This window comes from Chelonoidis abingdonii, chromosome 2 (genome assembly GCF_003597395.2).
Source record: "Chelonoidis abingdonii isolate Lonesome George chromosome 2, CheloAbing_2.0, whole genome shotgun sequence".
Taxonomy (NCBI): domain Eukaryota; kingdom Metazoa; phylum Chordata; order Testudines; family Testudinidae; genus Chelonoidis; species Chelonoidis abingdonii.
Genome location: NC_133770.1, coordinates 82120098 through 82141307, shown reverse-complemented (window position 1 = coordinate 82141307; position 21210 = coordinate 82120098). Strand labels below are relative to the sequence as shown.

General features: G+C 42.4%; 1 protein-coding gene across 2 annotated transcripts in view; it reads left to right on the top strand.

Annotated features, from left to right (window-relative positions):
* The window catches only part of EAF1 (ELL associated factor 1), a 28429-nt gene extending 8224 nt beyond the window's left edge, over positions 1–20205 (top strand). For both annotated transcript variants that reach the window (XM_032774956.2, XM_075062490.1), the window contains 3 exons: positions 1391–1557; positions 10272–10502; positions 17723–20205. In XM_032774956.2, coding sequence (XP_032630847.1) covers positions 1391–1557; positions 10272–10502; positions 17723–17769 — 445 coding nt within the window. In that variant the 3' untranslated portion in view covers positions 17770–20205. The remainder of the gene's footprint in view (positions 1–1390; positions 1558–10271; positions 10503–17722) is intronic.
* Positions 20206–21210: the final 1005 nt, after the last annotated feature.

Sequence of the window (21210 nt, the reverse complement as noted above, 5' to 3'; positions counted from 1 at the left end):
GGTAACCTGTCAAGTGGACAGTGAAGTTGCACGTAATGGACCTAGAAGTGTATTTATATATAACAATTAGAGTGGGGAAACATGGATGCATCAAGGAGATAAACAGAGCAAAAATCCAAACCCTTCATGGGCAAAAGATTCTGAAAAAATGAATGCTGCAGAAATAAACAGTATTGTGGGTAATTGCCTAAAAACTGCTGAGATCAGAACTTCTGTCTAATCTAATCGCCATACCTCAGTACACAAATGGCACTCTAGAAAGTATTCAGATAAAATATCTTTCAGAGTAGTGCTAATTGAAGTACCTGAAATCTCTGAATCAAGTTCTTTTAGCAGTGGGGAATGCATATTAGATAAGTTTTGTAGAGCATGCCATTATTAAATATTTTTTTAAAACATGACACATTTAAAATATTGTATTACTGCAGCCGTAAAAACTTTGACTCACTGAAACTTTATAGTGATGCAGGCTGGGACCATGCTTGGCAACTAGATCAGAGATCTCCAAACAACAAATCCAGGCTGTTGTACATGAGGGTACTGATTCAACAGTTGCCACACTTTCCGCTGAGACAATGCCCTACAAGTGCATGAGCATGATGTTCCAGGGCACTGTGCTATTAGAGGTCATGTCATTCAGAAGAAATGTCAAGCTGTTGTCATGATCACTTTGGTCTTTAAAGATCCCTTGGCACACTTGGCAAGAGAAGGGGTTTTAGTCTAAAATTCAAAGTGGAGTAATTACATTCTTCCCATATAAATTCCTTCTGTAGTTTCAAGAGCATAAATCAATATTGGTAACAATTCTCTGCTCTTATATAGTAACTTTCATCTGATGATATACTGCATGTAATCAAAGAGGATACTTCCTGTTGTAAAATGCTCGGTAGTCTTGCTATGCATCTTCTAATAGTTAGCTCCATTTCAATGATGGATGAAGTGATCCCTCTGTATTTCATGTCTAAATGTTTGTGAAGAGTTTTGGGATCATTCAGGATGAAAGGTGCTATATAAATGTATTGTACTATAGTTGCTGATTGTATTAAGAAAATGTTCTTTGCTAAATGAAAAACCTTTACTGCTGTTTGAACAGAGAACAAGATATTGCTAAACCTCACATGGATCTGGAGCACAGTTAGTAAGGACCTCACTCTACAGTCACTTTATGGCATGCTTCCCATGGAAGTCAGTGGTGATGCTGATTCCCAAAGCAGTGTAGGTTTTTTAGCAGTATTGTATTTAAAATCCATAATTCACTGTATAGCTCTACAGGATGCAAAGTAAATTTGTATTCAGTCTGAACTCATTAAATATATTTTAATACAGATTTTACTGGAACAAATGAACACAGCTTTATGGCACTACTGACTGTTTTTTTATGTTGTTTCAGAGCTGAGGGCAGCAGTAAGATCCAGGCACGAATAGAGCAGCAGGCTGCTCGAGCCTCCCAGCCTTCCTCACAGTTCAAAGCTCCATCCAAGCCAGCAGCTGGGCCCAAAACCTCCCCTTTGAAAGACAACCCTTCACCTGAACCTCAGCTGGATGACATTAAGAGAGGTAAAGGGTGTTTTTTTTTTTAATCTACTTGTTTTATAATTGTTCATTTACGAAGATACATAAGAACTTCAAAGCATTAAAGGCTAGTACATGACTGCTGGTTTATAGTCTATGTATCTTATTTTAAGGATTCTTAGTGAATTATTTATTTTCTTACATGGACGTAGTCATTCAAACTGTCCCCATTTCTCTGCACGTGAGCATCCCTATTTTGCTGATAATTTAATCTCTTTCAGACTCTTTCTCCATAAAAATAACATTAACTCACAAGAGGCACATCATCACAGTTGGATGGAACAGGAGTTGGCTGGCTATCTCATCCAACAGAAAGGCTTTAGGTCTGAGATCCATCAAATAATTGGATAGGGATCAAATTTGCACAATATGGACCACACTGCCATGTAGTTGCTATATTTATTATGCAGGTATCTTGGGCGGCAAAGAAGGATTGAGTGCCTAAATTAAATAAATCTCCTACTTAAGCAGCAGCAGGCTCCTAATCTCAGTGTTTCTGTATCTGTGCCCAAAAGTTAGGCCTATTGGGGATTGATGCACAGAGTCTCTGCTCAAATCCCTTCCACCCGAGTGGTGCACTCCATGGGTATATTGTGGACAATGCAGTTGAAGCGAGGAACTTTCTTTTTTTGTTTAGTTTATATTTTACTGAAAAGTCAGGTACTTTCTAGGCATATGTTGTATATTTAGACCATATTGTTCCTTTCTCCACTTCTGATGTTTCCTTTGCATTGTCTTTTCCCTCTGGTCCATACAGCTAGTTTTCTCATGGGCTCAGCCTACGTTATTTATCCTATATTATTCAGCAAGATTTTCTTTGACTTATACTAGTCACTTTATGACATTTTTACTTTTCAAAAATCTGAATGTTGGTTGTAGGAGCAGATTATATTCATTCTGCGCGGTTTCTAATCTAGTGAACACCAGGATGTTGATCGAAAGACCACGCTGAAGTCTGAGGGTTTGTTAGTTGCAATTTCTGTCCTTTCTCACTGTGTTTATATCTAATTTTTTATTTTGAAAATTCTTCAAATACATAAAACCAACCAAACAAGCAGACTGCAGGGAAATACATTGTTAGTAAACGAATTATCTGGTATGGTTCTTATTATACAGTTTAGAAAACAAATATTAGTTAAACTAGGTATGTACTACAGAGCTCTGCTGGCATAGTTGTGAGGAAGTGTGATCCTTTAGTGACATAGCTGTGCTGGTAGAACCCCCTACTGTAGACAGTTACACCAACCAAATGGCACTTTTACCAGTATAGCTTGTTTTCACTCCGTGAGTGTGCAGGGTGTAGAGGTGTGAAAGATTTTATTATTCTGGTACAAGCTGCAGCTTTCCAGTATAGCTGCACCCACACTAGGAGTGCTTTGCCAGTATAGTGTACCAATAGTCTTATACCAGTAAAGTGCTCCTAGTGTAAACACAGCCTTAAATAATCATCGGAAACCTTTCCAGAAAGGTATACAGCAGTGACTAAAGGTTGTATTGTTGCAGTAAAAATTACATATTTGTCTGGTGTAACGGTTACTCCAGAGAGAGTCTTTCCTGGTATTCTAAAAACAGAAGACCTGTTGTACAAAAGTGTGAATGTCCTGGCTGTCTGATAACTTCTCCAGCGTCTGAATGTCCCGTATTGTAGAGAACTTCAAAGTACCATCTGGGAGATCAGTTGTATTTCACAGAGAGTATCTACCCTTCGCGTAAAGTTCTAATGAGAGAGTATGGATCCATCAACAGTTTGTTCTTGGCCACATAATAATTGTGCTTCTGTAGCTTTTCTAAACATTCCTCTGTCCTTTCTTTACATAAGCTTCTAACGATGGAGAATTCAAGTACCAACACTTTGACACGTCTTATAATTCTGAGAACCTGTGTAGGGAAAGCACAATTAAAAGCCATTTTGACACAACAAAGATGAACGATACAAGTCAACTAGATCCAGGAAATAGTATTCAGTCCTTGGGACTCCTGTATTTCTTCTTTACTCCTACAGGGTTTTTAAGTTAAAGGATTTTTTTACTCTTGTTTCATGGCATCTCCTTTTTGGTCGTTGAAAGACATACTTTGTACAGAAGAAAAGTAAAGCATACTGGGTGAGGTTCTGTGCTGTGCCTCTAACAGGTGCAGCGCAGAACTCTCAAATCGTAGGGGGCTGGATCTAAAGTGGCTTTAAGCCATCTTTGCGCCCTCCTGATCCTAAGATGCCCCAGGGGCTTGGATGCCTCTGGTGTTACTAACACAGCTCTGAGATCCTCTCTAAGTTCCAGGAACCACTGCAGGCTGCCCTGTGGGCTGTTGTGCTGCCCAGCATTATCACAGCATACTCTGACCCCACACTTGACATGCCTGTCCCTCTGAGGCATGTGTTGAGGGTCTTTGAGAGGCACCTTCAGAGCTGACTTTGCAATGCTAGCAGCAGGAGAATCCTTTACCTATTAGTTATGGGGAGGTTTGGCCCTTTTTATGCCCCTACATCCCTTTTACACAGCATCAAGGGGCCAGAGTGCAGGTGAGGATCTCATGCATTATGAATACTTGTCTGCACCTTATCACATGTCACTGTTCAATGGGAATGAATGATCATATTGTGGTATTTGCAGGAAAAAAATTGTTGACATATTTACATAGCAAACTTAATCACAACAGATGCATTTTTAATAATATTGACATAATGTAGGTATATAGTATCTGGAAAAAGTACAAGTTTTCCAGTGTTGCTGGAAAACTATGAATTTAATGCTCAAAATGTGCTCTAAAGTGCAGTTGTACTTTGAAAAATAACTCTAAAGATGACATTACATAATTGCATATTTGTTGTCTCTTGTGGACTTATAAATCAAATTTGCTGAATTTCAGTGTAAAACATTTTTTTCTATCTACTTTCTCCGTAAATTCAACCTGTCAAAATCAAGTAGTTTACTTCTGTCTAATGTGCTATGGGACTTATGGCCTCATAACGCCAAATGCTGAGCACCTACAACTCCCATTGGCTTTAGTCGGAGTTCTAGATAATCAGTTCCTCTCAGGGCCAGGGACTTCTAGCTAAGAATTTTATTGAAGGTGCATGAAACAGAATAAAATCCAGTGCATCTGCTGACAGCAGAGAAAAGCAGGGAAAAGCCCTGTTCTTAGTTAATGAAGTAACTAAATAGATTTGATTTATTAGTAATATTTATTATTGTAGCGCCTAGGAGAAAAAAGAATGTTTTTGTTTCACTTATTCTTTTAAGTAAATTGCTAAGGTTGAGAAATCAAATGCACAAAACTCAAAAGTTATGGTTCCCTCAATAATATCAACTTTGCCAGATATAGTGCATTCATTAAGATATGTATTTAACACATGCTACATAGAGAGGTTTTTTTAATATTAACTTTTGTATTTCCTGGCTCTTGTGATCTTTTCAACCTCAATATTGCATTAACATGGTTTGTTTGTTTGATCTTAAGGAACACAAAGTATGCTGATAAGTATTTGGCTTTTCACAGTTAAAGGCAGCGTATAGACTATGCCATGTAATCATCACACATTGAAACAAAAAAGTAAAGGCACCAGAACATTAAGTCATCCATACTAATGACTGCACTAAAGAATGCCTTGATAAAGCAACAGAGCAGACAAGCAGGAAAATACAAATTGTGACATAAATAAAGCAGATTTTTTTGTTTTTCCTTTTGGACCTCGTCTTGTGGTGGACTCAACCACCATCTTTGACAGGCTGAAGCAATTGGGGATTCAGTAGGGCTTCCTAAAAGTCCTGTGGAAGCTCTGCATGATACATTTTTAATGATATAAGATCAGTTGTGGCATCAGCAAAAACAACGTTGTTTGCACAGAACAATTTAAAATATCGGTTGCGTGGAGCTGAGCGAGGAGACTAGAGATATCTGAAAGGAAACAGCAAGCCCAAGAGGCAGCAATTGATTAGAAAAAAAGCCCCAATTGAGCCACTTATCTCCCTTCTTAAGTGCTCTCTGTTGCTGCCGATAACACCTCCAACTTCCCAGCCCTGTCCCCCAGGCTCACAATCTTGATGTCATTTTCTTGTTCTTCTTCTTCTCCGCACACATCAAGGATGGCAACAAATCTTGCCACTTTTCTCCAAGACATCTTTCTTTCCGCTCCTGGTGGCTAAAACGCATTTCCATGCTCTCATCATTCTCTGCCTTGTCTAATGTCCTCCTCACTCACCTGCCAGGCACCCATATTGCTCCCCTTCATTCCATCCTAAACACAGCAGCCAAAACTATCTTCCTTGACAATCAGATCATGTCACTTCTCTCTCTGAATTATTCTATTGGCTCCCCCCTGCCCACCATATCCAGTTCAAACTTCCCATCCAACCTCCTCTTCAGCCTTCATCTTGAATACTGTCTCATTGCATATCTTCTATCCTCTTCCTTCCACCAGTGTTGCCAACCTCTACTCTTTCATTACTGTCTTCCTCTCCCTTCTGTCATCTTCACACCATCTTCCATGCTGCCTCCTTCTGACCCTAAGAGCCCCTTTATGCCACCCACCATGCTGTTGTCAGAATATGTAGCCAAATGATATCTTGTAAGATATATGTAAAAACTCTTGACACGGTGGTCGTTGATATTATTGCATGATATATATATATATATATAGTTAGTGTATAAAGAATTATGTCTGTGCTGGAAATATGTTCCTAAAATATGTTCACACCAAGCAATCTGAGTAGAGCAAATAAACAAGTTTTTTGTAGACAAAGAAATGTTGTTTTGCCAGTTTGCCTGAGTCTCCGATATAAATTGAGCCAGGTGAGGCCAGAGTACATTTACATCTATGGTAAACAAACTGATTAAGCCAATCAAAAAGACAAATTGATTAGAGGATAAGGAACATAGCATGGCATCTACACACCAGCAGAGGACAGGAACTCTGTCTGGGCTTAATTTTCAAATAAGACATTTCAAAGGCTTACTGGACTAGAAAAAGAAGAGGAGAGAACCCCTTATTTATCCATGTCTTAGGGAACAAAGTGGACAGCAAGCTCTGATTCTGTGAACATTGGAGCTCCTGCCAGGAAGGACTGGAGATGCTATAAGTGAGAAAGCTGTTTAGGCAAAGACTTAACTAGCTAGAATTAAATGTTAGGTACCAGAAAGCATGTTTTATTTTGTTTGTTTTCTATTTTCTATTATCTCTGCTTAGTATCACTTAAGTGTCTGTTCTTCATAACGTCTTCCTAGTTTACTATCAGTGCTGTTTTGTTGAAGTATAGAATGAGTCCTCAGCTAACCTAACAAGCTGGTGTGCGTACTGTCTCTTTTGAGATAGCACACTTAACAATTTCTGAGAGTATCCAGTCAGAAGGACTGGACACTTGTCATAAACAGATAGCTAAGGGTTAATGTTTCTTTTACCTGTAAAGGGTTAACAAAGGGAACCAAACACTGACCAGAGGACCAATCAGGAAACTGGATTTTTCAAAGTGAGGGAGGGAACTTCTGGGGGTGTTTGTTTTTGTTCTGTCTGTTTGTTTTCTCTCGGCTATGAGAGAAGAGGTTTTCTTTCTATCTCCAAGCTTCTTTCTACCCTTCTGTTACCAAGGTGTGAGTACAAAAGGAAAAGCAATAGGTTTATATTGTATTTTGTATTTACATGTGTGTACCTTGCTGGAATGTTTCAAATTGGATATCTTTTTGAATCAGACTGTTTATTCATATTTTCTTATAAGCAATAGCCCTGTATATGTCATCTTGATGCAGAGTTTATATGTTTATGTCTTTTCCTTTCTTTTTATATAAAGCTTTCTTTTTAAAACCTGCTTGAGGTTTTTCTCTAGTTAAGGCTAAGGGACGAAGGGAGGGGGAAAATCTCTTTGTGTTAGCTTGACTAGGTTTGAATGCATAGCCTCGGGGGAAGGTAAATTGCCCTCTCTGTCTTGCATTCAAGGAGTTAAGTACAGTATCGCCCAGGATAACCCAGGGAGGGGGAGCTGGGGATGAAATAAAGAGGAGACAAGGGGAGGGGGTTGGTTTCCCTTTGGTGCGAGACTCAGGGTTTCTGAGTCTTGGGGTCCCTCCAGGGAAAGTCTGGGGGACCAGAGCGAGGCAGGCGCTGTAATTCCTGTCTGGTGGCAGCGAGATCAGGTCCAAGCTGGTAATAAGCTTGGGGGAGTTTCATGCTAAGCACCCAGATTTTGGACGCTAAGGTCCAGATTTGGGACAGAGGCTTATTACAACACTACAGAGAGATGTCTCTGGAGAGCTCAGGAACCAGGGTTCACTGATTTGTTACCTGCAGGAAAGATTAAGACTGGCAGAATCTCAAGGAATTTACTTGTGAAGCGGACAGACTGGTGTGTTAGGGAGATCACACGTAGTCTGATCTCCAACAAAGCTCTCCCTTGCTCAGGCAGAGGGTAACAGTGGCTTATGGTTCTGTGTTGCCCTGAGAAGAGCACCACACTCCTATGTTGGAGGGCCCTCCCACTCTCAGTCTGCCAGGTCATCCCAACTTCTCATTCATATTTTCCACATATGACTCGCTTCTTCCATAGGGCTTATAAACAAGTAAATGAGTGGAAGCCCCTTCCTCTAGTTCTCCCAATACATCTTTTCTGTCCATTAGATTCTCGGCTCTTTGAGACATAGACTGTGAATATTTGCACCATGTACATTTTTAGTGCTCAGTGAGTAGTTATAATTATCAACTCCCTTGATCCAAAGTATCACTTGAGGCATGCAGAAAATTTACCGAATCAAGCTAAGGTAAAAGATATTCACATCTGTGGGATTTCCATTTTCCATTGTGCTTAGTTTCCCCAACTTGCTTAGTTTAGACATTGAGAGATCCTCTAAGCCTGAAAGTTGTTATGGGATTCTAAAAACCCGCAGTTTGGGAATAAATTGAGAACCCAGACTTGGGAGTGCTCCTTGTCCAGTTCTCAGACTCCAGCACGAAATAAAATTCTAAAAACTGCAAGACTAAGTGAGGAGGAGAATAAGAGAGAGAGAAATCACTTTTGAAAGATATATTACTCCCTGCCATTGACCCAGTCATGTAAATCCAACAGAAACAGATGACAGATTTTTTTTAAATCTAAAAGATTGAACCGAAATTGCTGTCTTGCAAACAGGTGAACTGTGGGTAACATAACCAGTATGTTTTGCTTCAGCAGCCAAATTGCCAGAACAGCCTCATTTCCTTAAGAAGTACAACTTGATTTAGACAGTCTGTTGCTCCATTGTATAGTTATAATATTGTTTTCCTTAATTCCAGTTGAATGTAGCTGACTTAGAAATTGAAAGATAGCAAATTTAAAATTGAAAAAGGAAACTTTAGGCCAGTGCATAATTACCCAATGGATTTCATTGCCAAAATACAGTGGAGGCTGAGAGCTTAGTAGGATTCTTTAGTCTTATTTCCTGATCCTGTAGCTGTTGTATCATCGGGCATCTGGAACCCTCTCCTTTCCAATCAGATACAGTATTTAGCCTTAACTCTGAAATGTTCGCGATCATGAATTTTAATGTCATGGCATTTTTATGTATAGAAAAGATCTGTTGAAGGTCATTTTGGAAATACTTTACACAGAAAGAATGGTCTTGTGATTCAAACACTGGAGTAGAACTTTGGAAATTTGGGTTCAAACTCTGTTTCTGCTACAGTATTCCTATGTAACCCGGGGCAAGACACTTACATTTTTCTGTGCCTTAGGTCCCCATTTGTAAAATGAAGATAATACCTGATTTCTCCCACTCTTTCTATTAGACTGTAAGTTCTTTAAGATAGGAACTCATTTCTTAGCTTGTGTATGTACAATGTCCAGCACAATGAGGCTTGAACTCTGACGATTTTGGGTGCGTTTCATCATATAAATAATGCTAGTTTTATTATTTCTTTACCTCTGGTCCCTGTACCTTTGGACTTATGGTAACTAAATGCTTAATGTTATTGGTGGAGGGATACAAGTTGTAGTCCTCACAAAATGTTCAAAAAATCCTTCAAATAGTTTTTGAGTAACATGGAATATTCAAATATACAACAATGGTGTGATTTGGGATGACTTATCTAAATCCTTGGTAAGTAATGTGACAGTTCCAAACTCTTGCTGATATAACTTTCATATTACCACTGGAACCACCAAGAAGGATGCATGGCAAATCTAAAGAACTTCATAACTTTATTGTTGTAATCCCATTCTCTCCTTATTGTTACTGTCACTTGTTGCATCTGATACCATTTTCAAATGAGCCTAAATCCTACAGGTTTTTCTGTGGAACTTAGGCTCCTAAGTCACTGGGTACTTTTGAAATTTGTACCCATTGTGTCAACTGTTATATACTCTGACCCCCAAATCATTTACATTTGATGCCTGTTTTGTCTGTAAAGTGCCTGGCACATTGAGCACTCAGTAAATGAATAATACAGTAAGGAATGGTTTTAAAAATAGAAAACATATAAAGTGGTAGTGAAAGAAATGAAGTTTAGAGAAGCAGTGATTATTACCTCTTCTCTAGATTCAGCTGCAGCACTTAGGCACAGTTGTATATATCTTTCTTTTGTTTTCCACCCCCAATTCTCTCCTTTTGATTTTATTTTAGACTTGTTCATTGTGCTTGGTAAATTATACTTGACATAACTGTTGCATTTTAACATTCCTTTCCTGAAATTTACAGAAGCCTGTAAATGTTTTGACCCAACAAATGTCATCCTATTCCAGAGCTAAGAGCAGAGGTTGAAATTATTGAACAGATGAGCAGCAGCAGTGGTAGCAGCTCATCGGACTCTGAGAGCTCTTCTGGGAGTGATGATGAAAGCTCTAGCAGTGACGGGGAAGAGACTGCACGCATTTCCCCCTCTCAGCCACCACACCAGCAGTACAACAACAGAAATGCGATTGCTAATGGTACCAGCAGGCCACAAGGAAGCAATCAGCTAATGAACACTCTCAGTAAGTAAAGTTGTGTGTTGTTGCTGTGGGAACCTATGTGTTGCCACCAAAAGGCATAGATTTTCTAAGCAGATTTAGATACTACTGTAGAATATAGTTTACCAAATGGTTATCCCAAGCAGTTGCCTGCGTGCAGATTGAAATATGTGAAAGGGAGACCTTATAACAAAAAGTTCTTATTTATTTGAAGATATAGAGCAAGGCTAGGCAAACTATGGCCCGTGGGCCAGATCCGTCCTGCAGGATTGCCATCTCTGTGGCGCCACGGGCCCTGCGCCGCTCCTGGAAGCGGCCAGAACCATGTTCCTGTGGCCCCTAGGGGAGGGGGGTGAGGCAGAGGCCTCCACACTCTGCCCTCACATCCAGGCACCACTCCCTGCAGCTCCCATTGGCTGGGAACGGGAAACCATGGCCAATGGGAGCTTCGGGGGAAGTACCCACAGGCAAAGGCAGTGCGCGAAGCCCTCTACCCTCCTGCCTCCAGGGTCTGCAGGACGTGCTGCCAGCCACTTCCAGGAGTGGCACAGTGTGGGGCCAGGGCAAGCAGAGAGCCTGCCTTAGCCTTGCTGAGTGCCACTGCTGGGCTGGAGCCCGCACCCAAAACCCCTGCCCTGAGTCCCCTGTCGCACCTTGCACTCCTCCTGCACCCCAACCACCTGCCCTGAGCCCCCAGGCACACCCCTTCCCACACCCCAACCCATTGTCCCAGCTATACATTCATGGCCCTGCATGCAATTTCCCCATCCAGATGTGGCCTTTGGGCCAAAAAGTTTGCCCACCCCTAGTACAGAGGCTGCTTAGGCATCAAGGGCTTGAGCCAAAACCCAAAAGACTCCCATCAGCTTCAGTGGGTTTTAGAGCTGGCACTCAGTGTGACTGGGCGCAAAGCCTGATCAGGGAGGAGTAGGATACAGATGCTTCTCAACTTACGCAATCATTCCATTCCGGAAAGCCTTGCATAACCTGAATTTTACGTAAGTTGCAAACATATATTGTGCAAGCATAAAAAACAAACAATTACAATATTTTGTTCTCTAAATCAATCTTCTTTTGCTTACGAACTGGTCCTGCACTCTTGCTGTCACTTGGTCACTTTCCAGGCATAATTTGAATGAAATAATAGGGTGAAATAACAAAATACAGTATCATTGAAATAACATGAGACTGAGAGGCTGAGAGAGTGCAAAGCCTTCCCTTGTAGGAGATGCTACTGCTGTATTCCTCCACACTACAGTACAGTACTTTGTGTTTCGGTACTCTACGCAATATTTTCCACAACTTGAAAATTTTATTTAAGCCTTATGGAACTTTTTGCGAAAGGTCGAATTTGCGTAAGTCAGGTCTTGCATAATCCAGGGAGTATCTGTACACTTTGGGGAGGGGAAGCATTGTTTTTTAAATTAAAAAAAAAAAAAAAAGAGCTTTTGAAATGTGGGATTGGCTGCATATATAGTAAACCTTTTAGTGAAGTTGCTGTGTTGTGTTTGTGTGGGTGTGAGAGTTAGTTAGAAGTTGATACAGACGTACAAAGGACGTGGAGCTAACTTGTAATAACTGATGAATACTGCATGTGACCTGGTTATTGGAATAATTACTGCATGGCTATATTGGGTTATTGGGATGCTGACTATCCCTAGGTTAGGTTACTTTAATAACAGGGCTGTTAAACAAGCAGGAAGGTGTCACAGTACCTAGTTTCAGAGTAGCAGCCGTGTTAGTCTGTATCCACAAAAAGAACAGGAGTACTCGTGGCACCTTAGAGACCAACAAATTTATTTCAGCATAAGCTTTCATGGGCTACAGCTCACTTCTTCGGTTGCAGCCAAAGAAGTGAGCTGTAGCCCACGAAAGCTTATGCTGAAATAAATTTGTTAATCTCTAAGGTGCCACAAGTACTCCTGTTCTTTTTACAGTACCTAGTGAGCACCCTCTTGTGACCACTCGCTGGGACTGCTGTGAGGGGAATTCAACCTTCTGTGTCCCTGCTTCTAGAGCAGGGGCAGGCAAACTTTTTGGCCTGAGGGCCACATCCGGTTTCCAAAGTTGTATGGATGGCCGGTTAGCGGAGGATGTGTCTCCTCAAACAGCCAAGTGTGGCCCGGCTACCGCCCCGTATCTGATCCACCCCACACCCCCACTTCTTGCCCCTTGATTGCCCCCCCCGGGACTCTACCCCTGCTCCCTGTCCCCTGATGGCCTGCCCCATCCTACCCTCCTGTTCCCTGTCCCCTGACAGCCCCTGGACCCCCTGCCACCCCATCCAACCCCCCCTCTCCTTCCGGACTGCCCCCCCGTGACCCTTTTCCCCATTCAACCCCCGTTTCCCGCCCTCTGACCACCCCGACCGCTATCAACACCCCGAACTCCCCTGCCCTCTATCCAACCCCCGCTGCTCCCTGCCCCTTTACCGCACTGCCTGGAGCACTGGTGGCTGGCGGCACTACAGCCGCGTCACCCAGAGCAGTAGGACAGGCAGCCGTGTCGCCCAGCTGGAGCCAGCCACGACACCGCACCACACAGAGCACCAGGTCAGGCCCTGGCTCTGCAGCTGTGCTGCCCCAGGAGCTCGCCGCCCAGAGCATTGTGCTGGTGGCGGGGCGAGCTGAGGCTGTGGGGCAGAGGGAATAACAGGGTAGGGGCCAGGGGCAAGCCTCCCACGGCAGGAGCTCAAGGGCCGGGCAGGAGGGTCCCGCGGGCTGTAGTTTGCCCACCTCTGTTCTAGAGCCTCAGCAGGCTACAGCACTGTTTTCTCCCTGGGCCTCTCAGGCACATTTCCTGGGCACTGACTCTGTCTTCTGCCCCTTCTCCAAAATGGATCTCCTCTGCCCTTCTGTTCTATGCCCCCAGGCCCAGCACTGACCCCCAAGATAACCCAGTTGTTCCAACATACCCCTCTCCCAGATGTCCATCCAAGAGGTGTGAAGCTTCTAGTTACAGTTTAACTCTGTCAGGGGCATGCGGCAGTTGCGAAGCCTGTAACACCCACACTTTACACAGAGCATTGTGCTCTTTTACTTAATCATATACCACATAGGAAAATACAGATCATACAAAACAACAAACATCTTACACCAGTGTCCCTCGCTAGCTCACCGTTCCCTTGTGAGTCCTTGGGGACCATCGGTGTGGAGGGAGACAGGCAGGCAGAATGTCCCCTGCCTCACGCAGGCTGTTACCTGCTGGCTGGTCTCTATATCCTGAGACCAAGTCTAAGGGTGGGAGAATCACGGGATTCCACCCTGAGAGAGGTGACGGTACAAGGCCAGCATCTATGGAGGGTGCATTCAGAGAGGTCAGAGAAAGGGTCAGAGGTGCAGCTAAATTATGCATCACGCCCTCTCAAACGTTTTCCCCTCCTGTGCTACTGTGCCCAGCAATCCTCATCACTATCCCACCCATCCTTCACTGCCAGTTTAAAAGCATAAAAAATGTGAGGACGTGGGAGGAACTGTAGAGAGACCCGCTCCTGTCTACCATAGGAGATAGGCAAAGATGAGGAGATTATGGCTAGTCAAATTGCTATATCCTCTCTGTGGTTCCGCTATATGCTCCGTGACGAGCTGGACCTAAAATGTGTGCTGTGTGCTAAGTCCCCGTGATTTCTGTAGCAGATTCAGGTAAATTCAAACTGACCCTGCCAGCAGGTAGGGGATCTTGGGGGACAATTACTGCACTGGTGGGATGCAAAATAAACTTTATTAAGAAAATGCAAAACCAGGGAAAATTTAATAGTGAGGGGTATGGGGTTTGTTAAGGTAGACAATTGGGGAGGGGTTTCTTTTAGTAAATAGTATAGGGGGTTTCAGTAGTGGGGTACAATACAGTGGGGTACAATATAGTTGGTAACCAATTAACACTGAAGTGTAAATGTAACAGGTAGCTAACAATTTCTATGTAAAGGGTGTGTCACAGCAGCATATAACCAGCTAACAGTTATGGGTAAAATGTGTTAAATAACAGTTATGGGTAAAATGTGTTAAATCTAGGTAAAAATGTGTCACAGTGGTGTAAATGTAAAATGTGAGGTGTATCAGAGAGAAAAAGGGTAACCAATGGGGTTTTATGCTAGACTTCAGTAATACAATTGAGGTTTGGCAGCAGTAGGAGCGGGGTGAACACGAGGGGGAAGGGATTAAAAGAGAGAGAGAGAAAGGCAGTGGTAGAGGAATGAGGTTGGGGGATGGGGGAAGAGGAGCACGTGGTGGAGCAGAGACCAAAGGCAGAGGTGCTGCGGAGGGAGATTTAAACTCAGGGAGACACAGAGAGCAGACAGGCTGCAAGTTTAAACAGCAGAGAGGAGAGGGAGATTTAAACTCAGGGAGACACAGAGAGCAGACAGGCTGCAAGTTTAAACAGCAGAGAGACTGCAACGAGTGACTGGGGAGCTCGGGGGGAGACACAGGCAAGCTCGGGGGGGAGGGGGATTAGGGCAGCGGCAAGACAGACTGAACCACAATTATACAGAACACAGCAAAATCTTATCTATGATCTAACTTAACCAAGACTACACAAATTAGCAAGCAACAGAACACAATGCAAGAATTTTTTAAACCTAATTTACAGAGCACAATATAAACAATTCTCTAAACCTAACTTAACCACAGCTATGCAAAATGAAATTACAACTTATCTAGACTAAGAACCTGATTCTAATTCTTACACTATGCCGATTCTTTGATCGGGAGGGGGAGCAATTCCAGAGGGCAGAGTGGTGTGTGTCCAGGGTACAGCCCCGGGGGGGAGGGGAGTTAACTAGTGGTGGCTGCAGCAGTGGGGCGGCTGCAAGCTGGCAGCCCAGGATACAGTCCAGGAAGGCACAGCTTAGCAGCGGCACAGGCTTATTTTTAGCAGCAAAGGCGCTGCGGAGCAAGAAACAGATTATAGATACAGACCAAGGAGTTAGCTTGGGTCTGTCTGCTTGGGAAACAAGGCCAGCAGCTAGGACAGGGGGAGTCTGCAAGAGAGAGCTCTTACCAATCCCCAGGACAGCAGCAAACACAGAGACAGGAACAGCAGTAGCATCGGAGGATGGAGAGAGGACTCGATTCGCTTTCAGTAATCAGGAGATCTCCAGGCACAAATTCGTTGTTCGTGGGAGGGGAGTTTAAAAACGGGGGTACGCTCAAAAACAAACGAGAGCGGGGAGAGGGCCCCCCAAAGACCCCTAGCTGATCAGACCAGGTGGCAAAGCAAGGACCTTCTCCGAGGTCTGATCAGAAAATGTCTGGCTTTAAAGGCAAACTCAGGCAGTTTCCCACCAGTACTTTTGATTGGCTCCTCTTGATACAGGGGAGGAGAGAAGGCAGGGAAAGGCTGCAGGTGAGCATAGGCATGCCTGGGCATGTTCTGAGCCACAGGTATGACTCATATGCTTAATTAGTTGGCCACTTCAGGTCTTGCATTTCTGGGCCGTGCCCCCCACACCGAGCCCAGGTCTGAACAAAGGAGCCAAACAAAGAAGCAAGAAGCCCCCTCCCTAGGCAGAGCAATGGCTCCAGTTAGTCTGTTCAAGCCATCCCTATGAATAGGGCTGTGACTTTAGTTAGCAAAATGCCCGGGAGGGGCGGCCACACAGGACAAACAGAAAGGAGAGGGGAAAAAGGAATGCAGCAGGGGGACAGCTGTAACAGACACAAACATGGAGGGTTTTGGTGAATTAAATATGAAAATGAATCTGGTGCATCTAATCCTCCTTGATTAGTCCAGTACTTAGAAAGAAATGTGAGTTTTGCTAATTAGTATTTAGACCTTCACTCAAGGCCCTATCCAAAGCCCACTGAAGTCAGCAGAGTCTATTCACTGACTTAGTGGGCCTTGGATAGGCCCTTATTTAGGAGGTCAGATTTGCCAGGCTTGTAATGTGCTTGAATTTCAAAGGCTTGATCCAACATGTGTCCATGGATAAACCATTGATACATCTGTAACATGAAGAACACCTCTAGAGGGGAACGCTTGCCATAGCATGGAAACCCCCCAAAAATGTTAAAAAGGAAAAGAAACAGCCACTGTCTTATTTTTTTCAGTAGCTCCGTTGCAGTGGACCTGCATTTGAGGGCAGGAATGTGGAAGATGATAGGGCACATGTTATAGGCCAACTTAAAAGAAAGCATGTACATTACCCAAGAATGAAGAGGACATTTCTCATTCTCATGTTCATCAGAATTCTGCAAGAGAAGTGACAGACAGTTGCTATGTAGCAGTGGTCCCCAAACTTTTTCCATCACGCCTCCCCCCTTGTCCGTAATGGAACCTGTCTGTGCCCCCCAGGAACCACGTCTGGGAGGGGGGCCAGGGCCACTGTTGGGAGCCATGGCCAGGGGGCCAGGAGCCGCGGCCTGGAACTGTGGTTGAGTCCGGGGTCGCAGTCAGGACTGGAGCTGTGTCAAGGGCCTGGGGGCAGGGCCAGAGCTGTGGCTGTGGGCAGCGCTGGGTGGCACTCCTTCCCCACCCTCCAAGGAGGCTGATCCAGGCACTGCTGTGCCCCCTCCAACTTTGCACCCCCCCCGCAAGGAGGGTGCACTCCACAGTTTGGGGACCTTTGGTACATACTATGAGGACAGTGTAGGTCTCTGGGCCTCCTGCTTCTGACCTATCTTTGGGCCTCAGAGCTCCCTGGTTTTCCCCTTCCTCACTGACTTCTGAAGCAGAGCTATCAAATAGGCTCAGCCCAATATTCTTGAGCTGCCCGCACTTTCCTGATTTATCCACAGGCTAGAAGAGACCACTGTGATCATGTAGCCTGACCTCCTGTGTGACATAGGCCATAGAACTTCCCCATACAACAACCCTATCTTCACTACTGAAACTACTATCTTTAAAAAAAATGGTTATTTTAATAGCATAGATGAAGCCAGGGATTTTCTTAGTGTCCTGCCCAAAAGTCATATATGGCACTTTGGCTGGGCGGAGGGTGTGGAATTAATTCCACAGCTGCTGAGAAGGCGAATGCTTCTTTTTGAACAGGGAGTAGTAGCCTTGGTGGTTGTGGAGCCAAGGAGACTCAACTTTGCCTGGATTGGGCCTTAAATAAACTCTGTGCAAATTTTAATGTTTTTGAATATGGAGAATGATTATATTCAAATTTAAGAATTATTGAATTTAAAACTGGAGATTTAAATAAGAATTACACAGAAATGAACATAAACAGCATCTCAGCAGTTTGCCTAATATAATCAAAGTATGAATTAACTTCTGGTATTCTTGTTTTTTGTCCCCAATAGGAAATGACTTGCAGTTGAGTGAATCTGGAAGTGACAGTGATGACTAGGGCTGAGGTTTCTCTTTTTCTACTGCATATATATGAAGAACTAATTTACTTTTCAATGAGCCCAATGCTGATGAGGGAATTGGCACGGGAATAGCTCCGTGCATGGAATTTTATTAGAAGCAATGTGTAACCCTATGGAATATCAAATGTTATCCTAAACAGAAGCTGAGGAGGATTTTATTTTGTTTATTAAGTGTATATTTTATGTATATTCTTAGTCTTTTAAAGTTTTAAATAGATATGTACAGTAGATAAGCCAGTCTGTGATCCTGACTACTGTTGATCTGTAAAGCATAATGCATATTCTCTTGATGTAATCTAAATGTTTCTTGTTCATGGGAGATGTTCAGTGCCATAGTACATTAAGGAAAAATGTGTGTTTAGGATAGACGTGAGCCAACAATTCATTAAAAAACCCATGTGGGAGCTGGAGTGTAAACTAAACTCATCACTAAACTGTCGTCTTCAGTTTGGGGCTTTTCTAATGCCTTTTTATTGCTATTTTTGGTTAACCGTGATGTGGGAGTGTTTTAAACAGTTTGAAGAGGCAATTTTATAACTTCTCTTACATCACTACCTTGTTGCACCAATGCCTTATGGAATAATTTTAAATAAAACTTCAGTTGCTGCCTCCATTATTAGAGGAAACAATACTAGAAGCTGTTCAAATTACCTTCATAAACAAACAGTCACACATGTACACACACTGCGTATGTGTAATAATTGGCATTGAAGACAGGTATTCTCTCAAAGTAATGTTCTTAGGTGTTTTAAGTAACAAAAGTACCTACCTATGTAAATAAGAACTAGGACAACTTTCTCTAATATATCACACAGTCTCATTTAATTCTGGTTTTCAGTCTCTAACGAAAACGGTTTAAATATAGAATATCAACCTTATTTAAATTACTCCAAAATAGAGCTCCATGTGGAACTGGAGGAAAGATATTTGCAACTGCAGGGCTAGAGCCCATGGCTACAAGATGATTACAACAAACAGATGAATAAACAGTTATAAGATGCAACTGGAAGCAGCCCACCTTCTCCAAGGTTCTCTACATGGAGTTTTCCCCAGGTTGTTCCTTGGCATGGATCTCATGAGGGACAATGGGTCCTGTCATTCTTCAGAGCAAGAAACATTTACCCCTGTAAGTGCTTTTTGTTTGTTTGTTTGTTTCATTTTGTGCATACGTAGGACTTAAGTGGTGCATGAGGTTCATGCTGCCCACTCCACACACGGTTCAATTTCAGCTGTTACCCACATGGAATAAGGCAAGTGGCAGTAGGCGTCTAATGTAAGCCAGGAAATACAAAGCTAAATGTTTACTTTCCTGGCTTTTGTCTATCAGTGGTAGTCTACCATCATTCATGTGGTTTTGTTTCCCTGTTTGTTAGGGGTTTTATCTCTTTTTTAAAAAAATGCATTGGAGGGCACTAGGGGAATTTTGAAGGAAGGTTATAAAACCCGGATTATTTTCCTGCATTCGATATATATTTAAAGAGGCATCTTTCTTGTACATATATTTTTAAAAATATCTGGTTCTAAAAGAATATGATATGTATACATATTTTAACACATAATTAAGAAATACAGTTGGTTTATAACCAAAATGATTTGATTTTTCTCTGTGAGCAAAGAGAATACAGGTGCTCTCTCCTAGCAAGCTGCAAAAGCTTTGGTCTTAACAATTGGTATAGCAGCTATTTAATTGAATGTGTGTTTGCAACCTAATTAGTAGTAATGTTGCTTCCAAAATATCATCCTGAATTTCCCTTGACTTACATGTTAGATAAGCAGTGAAGTAGCTAATTACTGCAACAACGCATTATAAGTTATTCAGTGGCTTCATGGTGCCCTCTAAAATATGGGGTGTTTCATAGGAAGTGTTCTGTTTATTCTTCGAGTGTATGCAGTTTAAAAGGGGATAAGACAACACAAAAAGGAATACACCAGACATTGCCTATGATCATGTACTGAGTCAGCCCTCATCAAGCCAGAAGACCTAAAATATACATATCAGAAAGGTCAGTATAGGCCACACTTGTATCCCACTCCCTCAAAAGGTTTTATGGCTTCTCGTGTACCCATGCTGTATGCCTTGATGATCCAGCAAAACAAATTGGAACATCCCATGTTCTCAGAAACCAGACTTAACCAATTGGTTTAAGAGGAAAGGCTGATAGGAAAACGTTCTCACTTGTGTTTTTTTCTCTAGGGTCAGAGAAATGGGTACTCAGGAATAATACAAAATTGAAGTACATATAACTATTTGGAGAATACTGTGCCTAAAGTTTATTTGCATAGTTTACTTTATTATAGGCTAAACATATGCATGTTTACAGTTGTGTAAAAATAATTTGCAGTGTAAAGCCATATCATTTTTTTTCTTTCAAATTCAGTTTATTTAAATACAATATGAAGTTTAGCAATCCAAATGCGTGTGTGTTTTCTTTTAAACGGGGAAACTAATGGGAGTGTCGCTTGGAGTTAATTTGGAGTGGAGGATATTTTTATTTACAGCAGCTCTTCATGCTTCATTGTGTGCCTGTTCACTGTGTTAGGTATCCCCCTCTAGTGGCTGATCCACAGAGGACATTAGTCTATTACATCTGTCAGATAATGGAACTATTCCTTTAGCTCAAGTGGCAGAGGTTCATCCTATTAGCACTGGAGATTCCAGGTTCAATTCTCAATGAGGAATCATGACTTGTTAAAATTGCATGTGGGTAGTACAGTGACAGACGGATTATCAAGGGGAAAATTTGAGGCTGAACATCAGCAAAATCTTTTTGAGTGAGATGCTGGACTATGGTGTAGTACCTTAAAGGAGTCATTGGAAACCCCATTGCTTGGGCATTTTCAATTTAGCGCTGCACAATTTAGCACAATTTACAAAGCACTGGAGTGTATATTGTAGGGAACAATCCTCCCATTGGCATAGGTAATTTCTACACTGAAGTGCTACAGCGCAGCTGAGCTGCTGTAACATAAGCATAGAGGAGCCCTAGGATTTAAAAATGTGATGTTAGATTTGTACTAAAGCCAACATTTCCCCTAGTTAACTTGACCAGTTTATTACATTCTAAAGTACAACTGCTTTGTGTTGGCTAGAGTTTTAGAAGGTGTTAAATTAACTGAGCTAACTACTCTCGTAGCTTGAGCTAATGTCAAACCTTTAAATCCTGGGCTAGACAAGGCATTCATCATTGCTGCCGCTATCTTGCGGCTCTGGGAAAGGTTCTGTAAAAGGAGATTATTTTTATTTTTTTAGGAGGGATTTGAATGAGAGGGTGGGAGTGGTGTCTGCTGCCCTGGAGTAGAGGGGTGAGATGTAGGTTTTATTTTGTTCCTGTCACTGGCTAAGGGCAGAGGGTGAAAGTGCTTGCAATAGTTTTTCCTCCATCCTACCTGACATTGGTTTGAAAATTTGTTTGATCCCG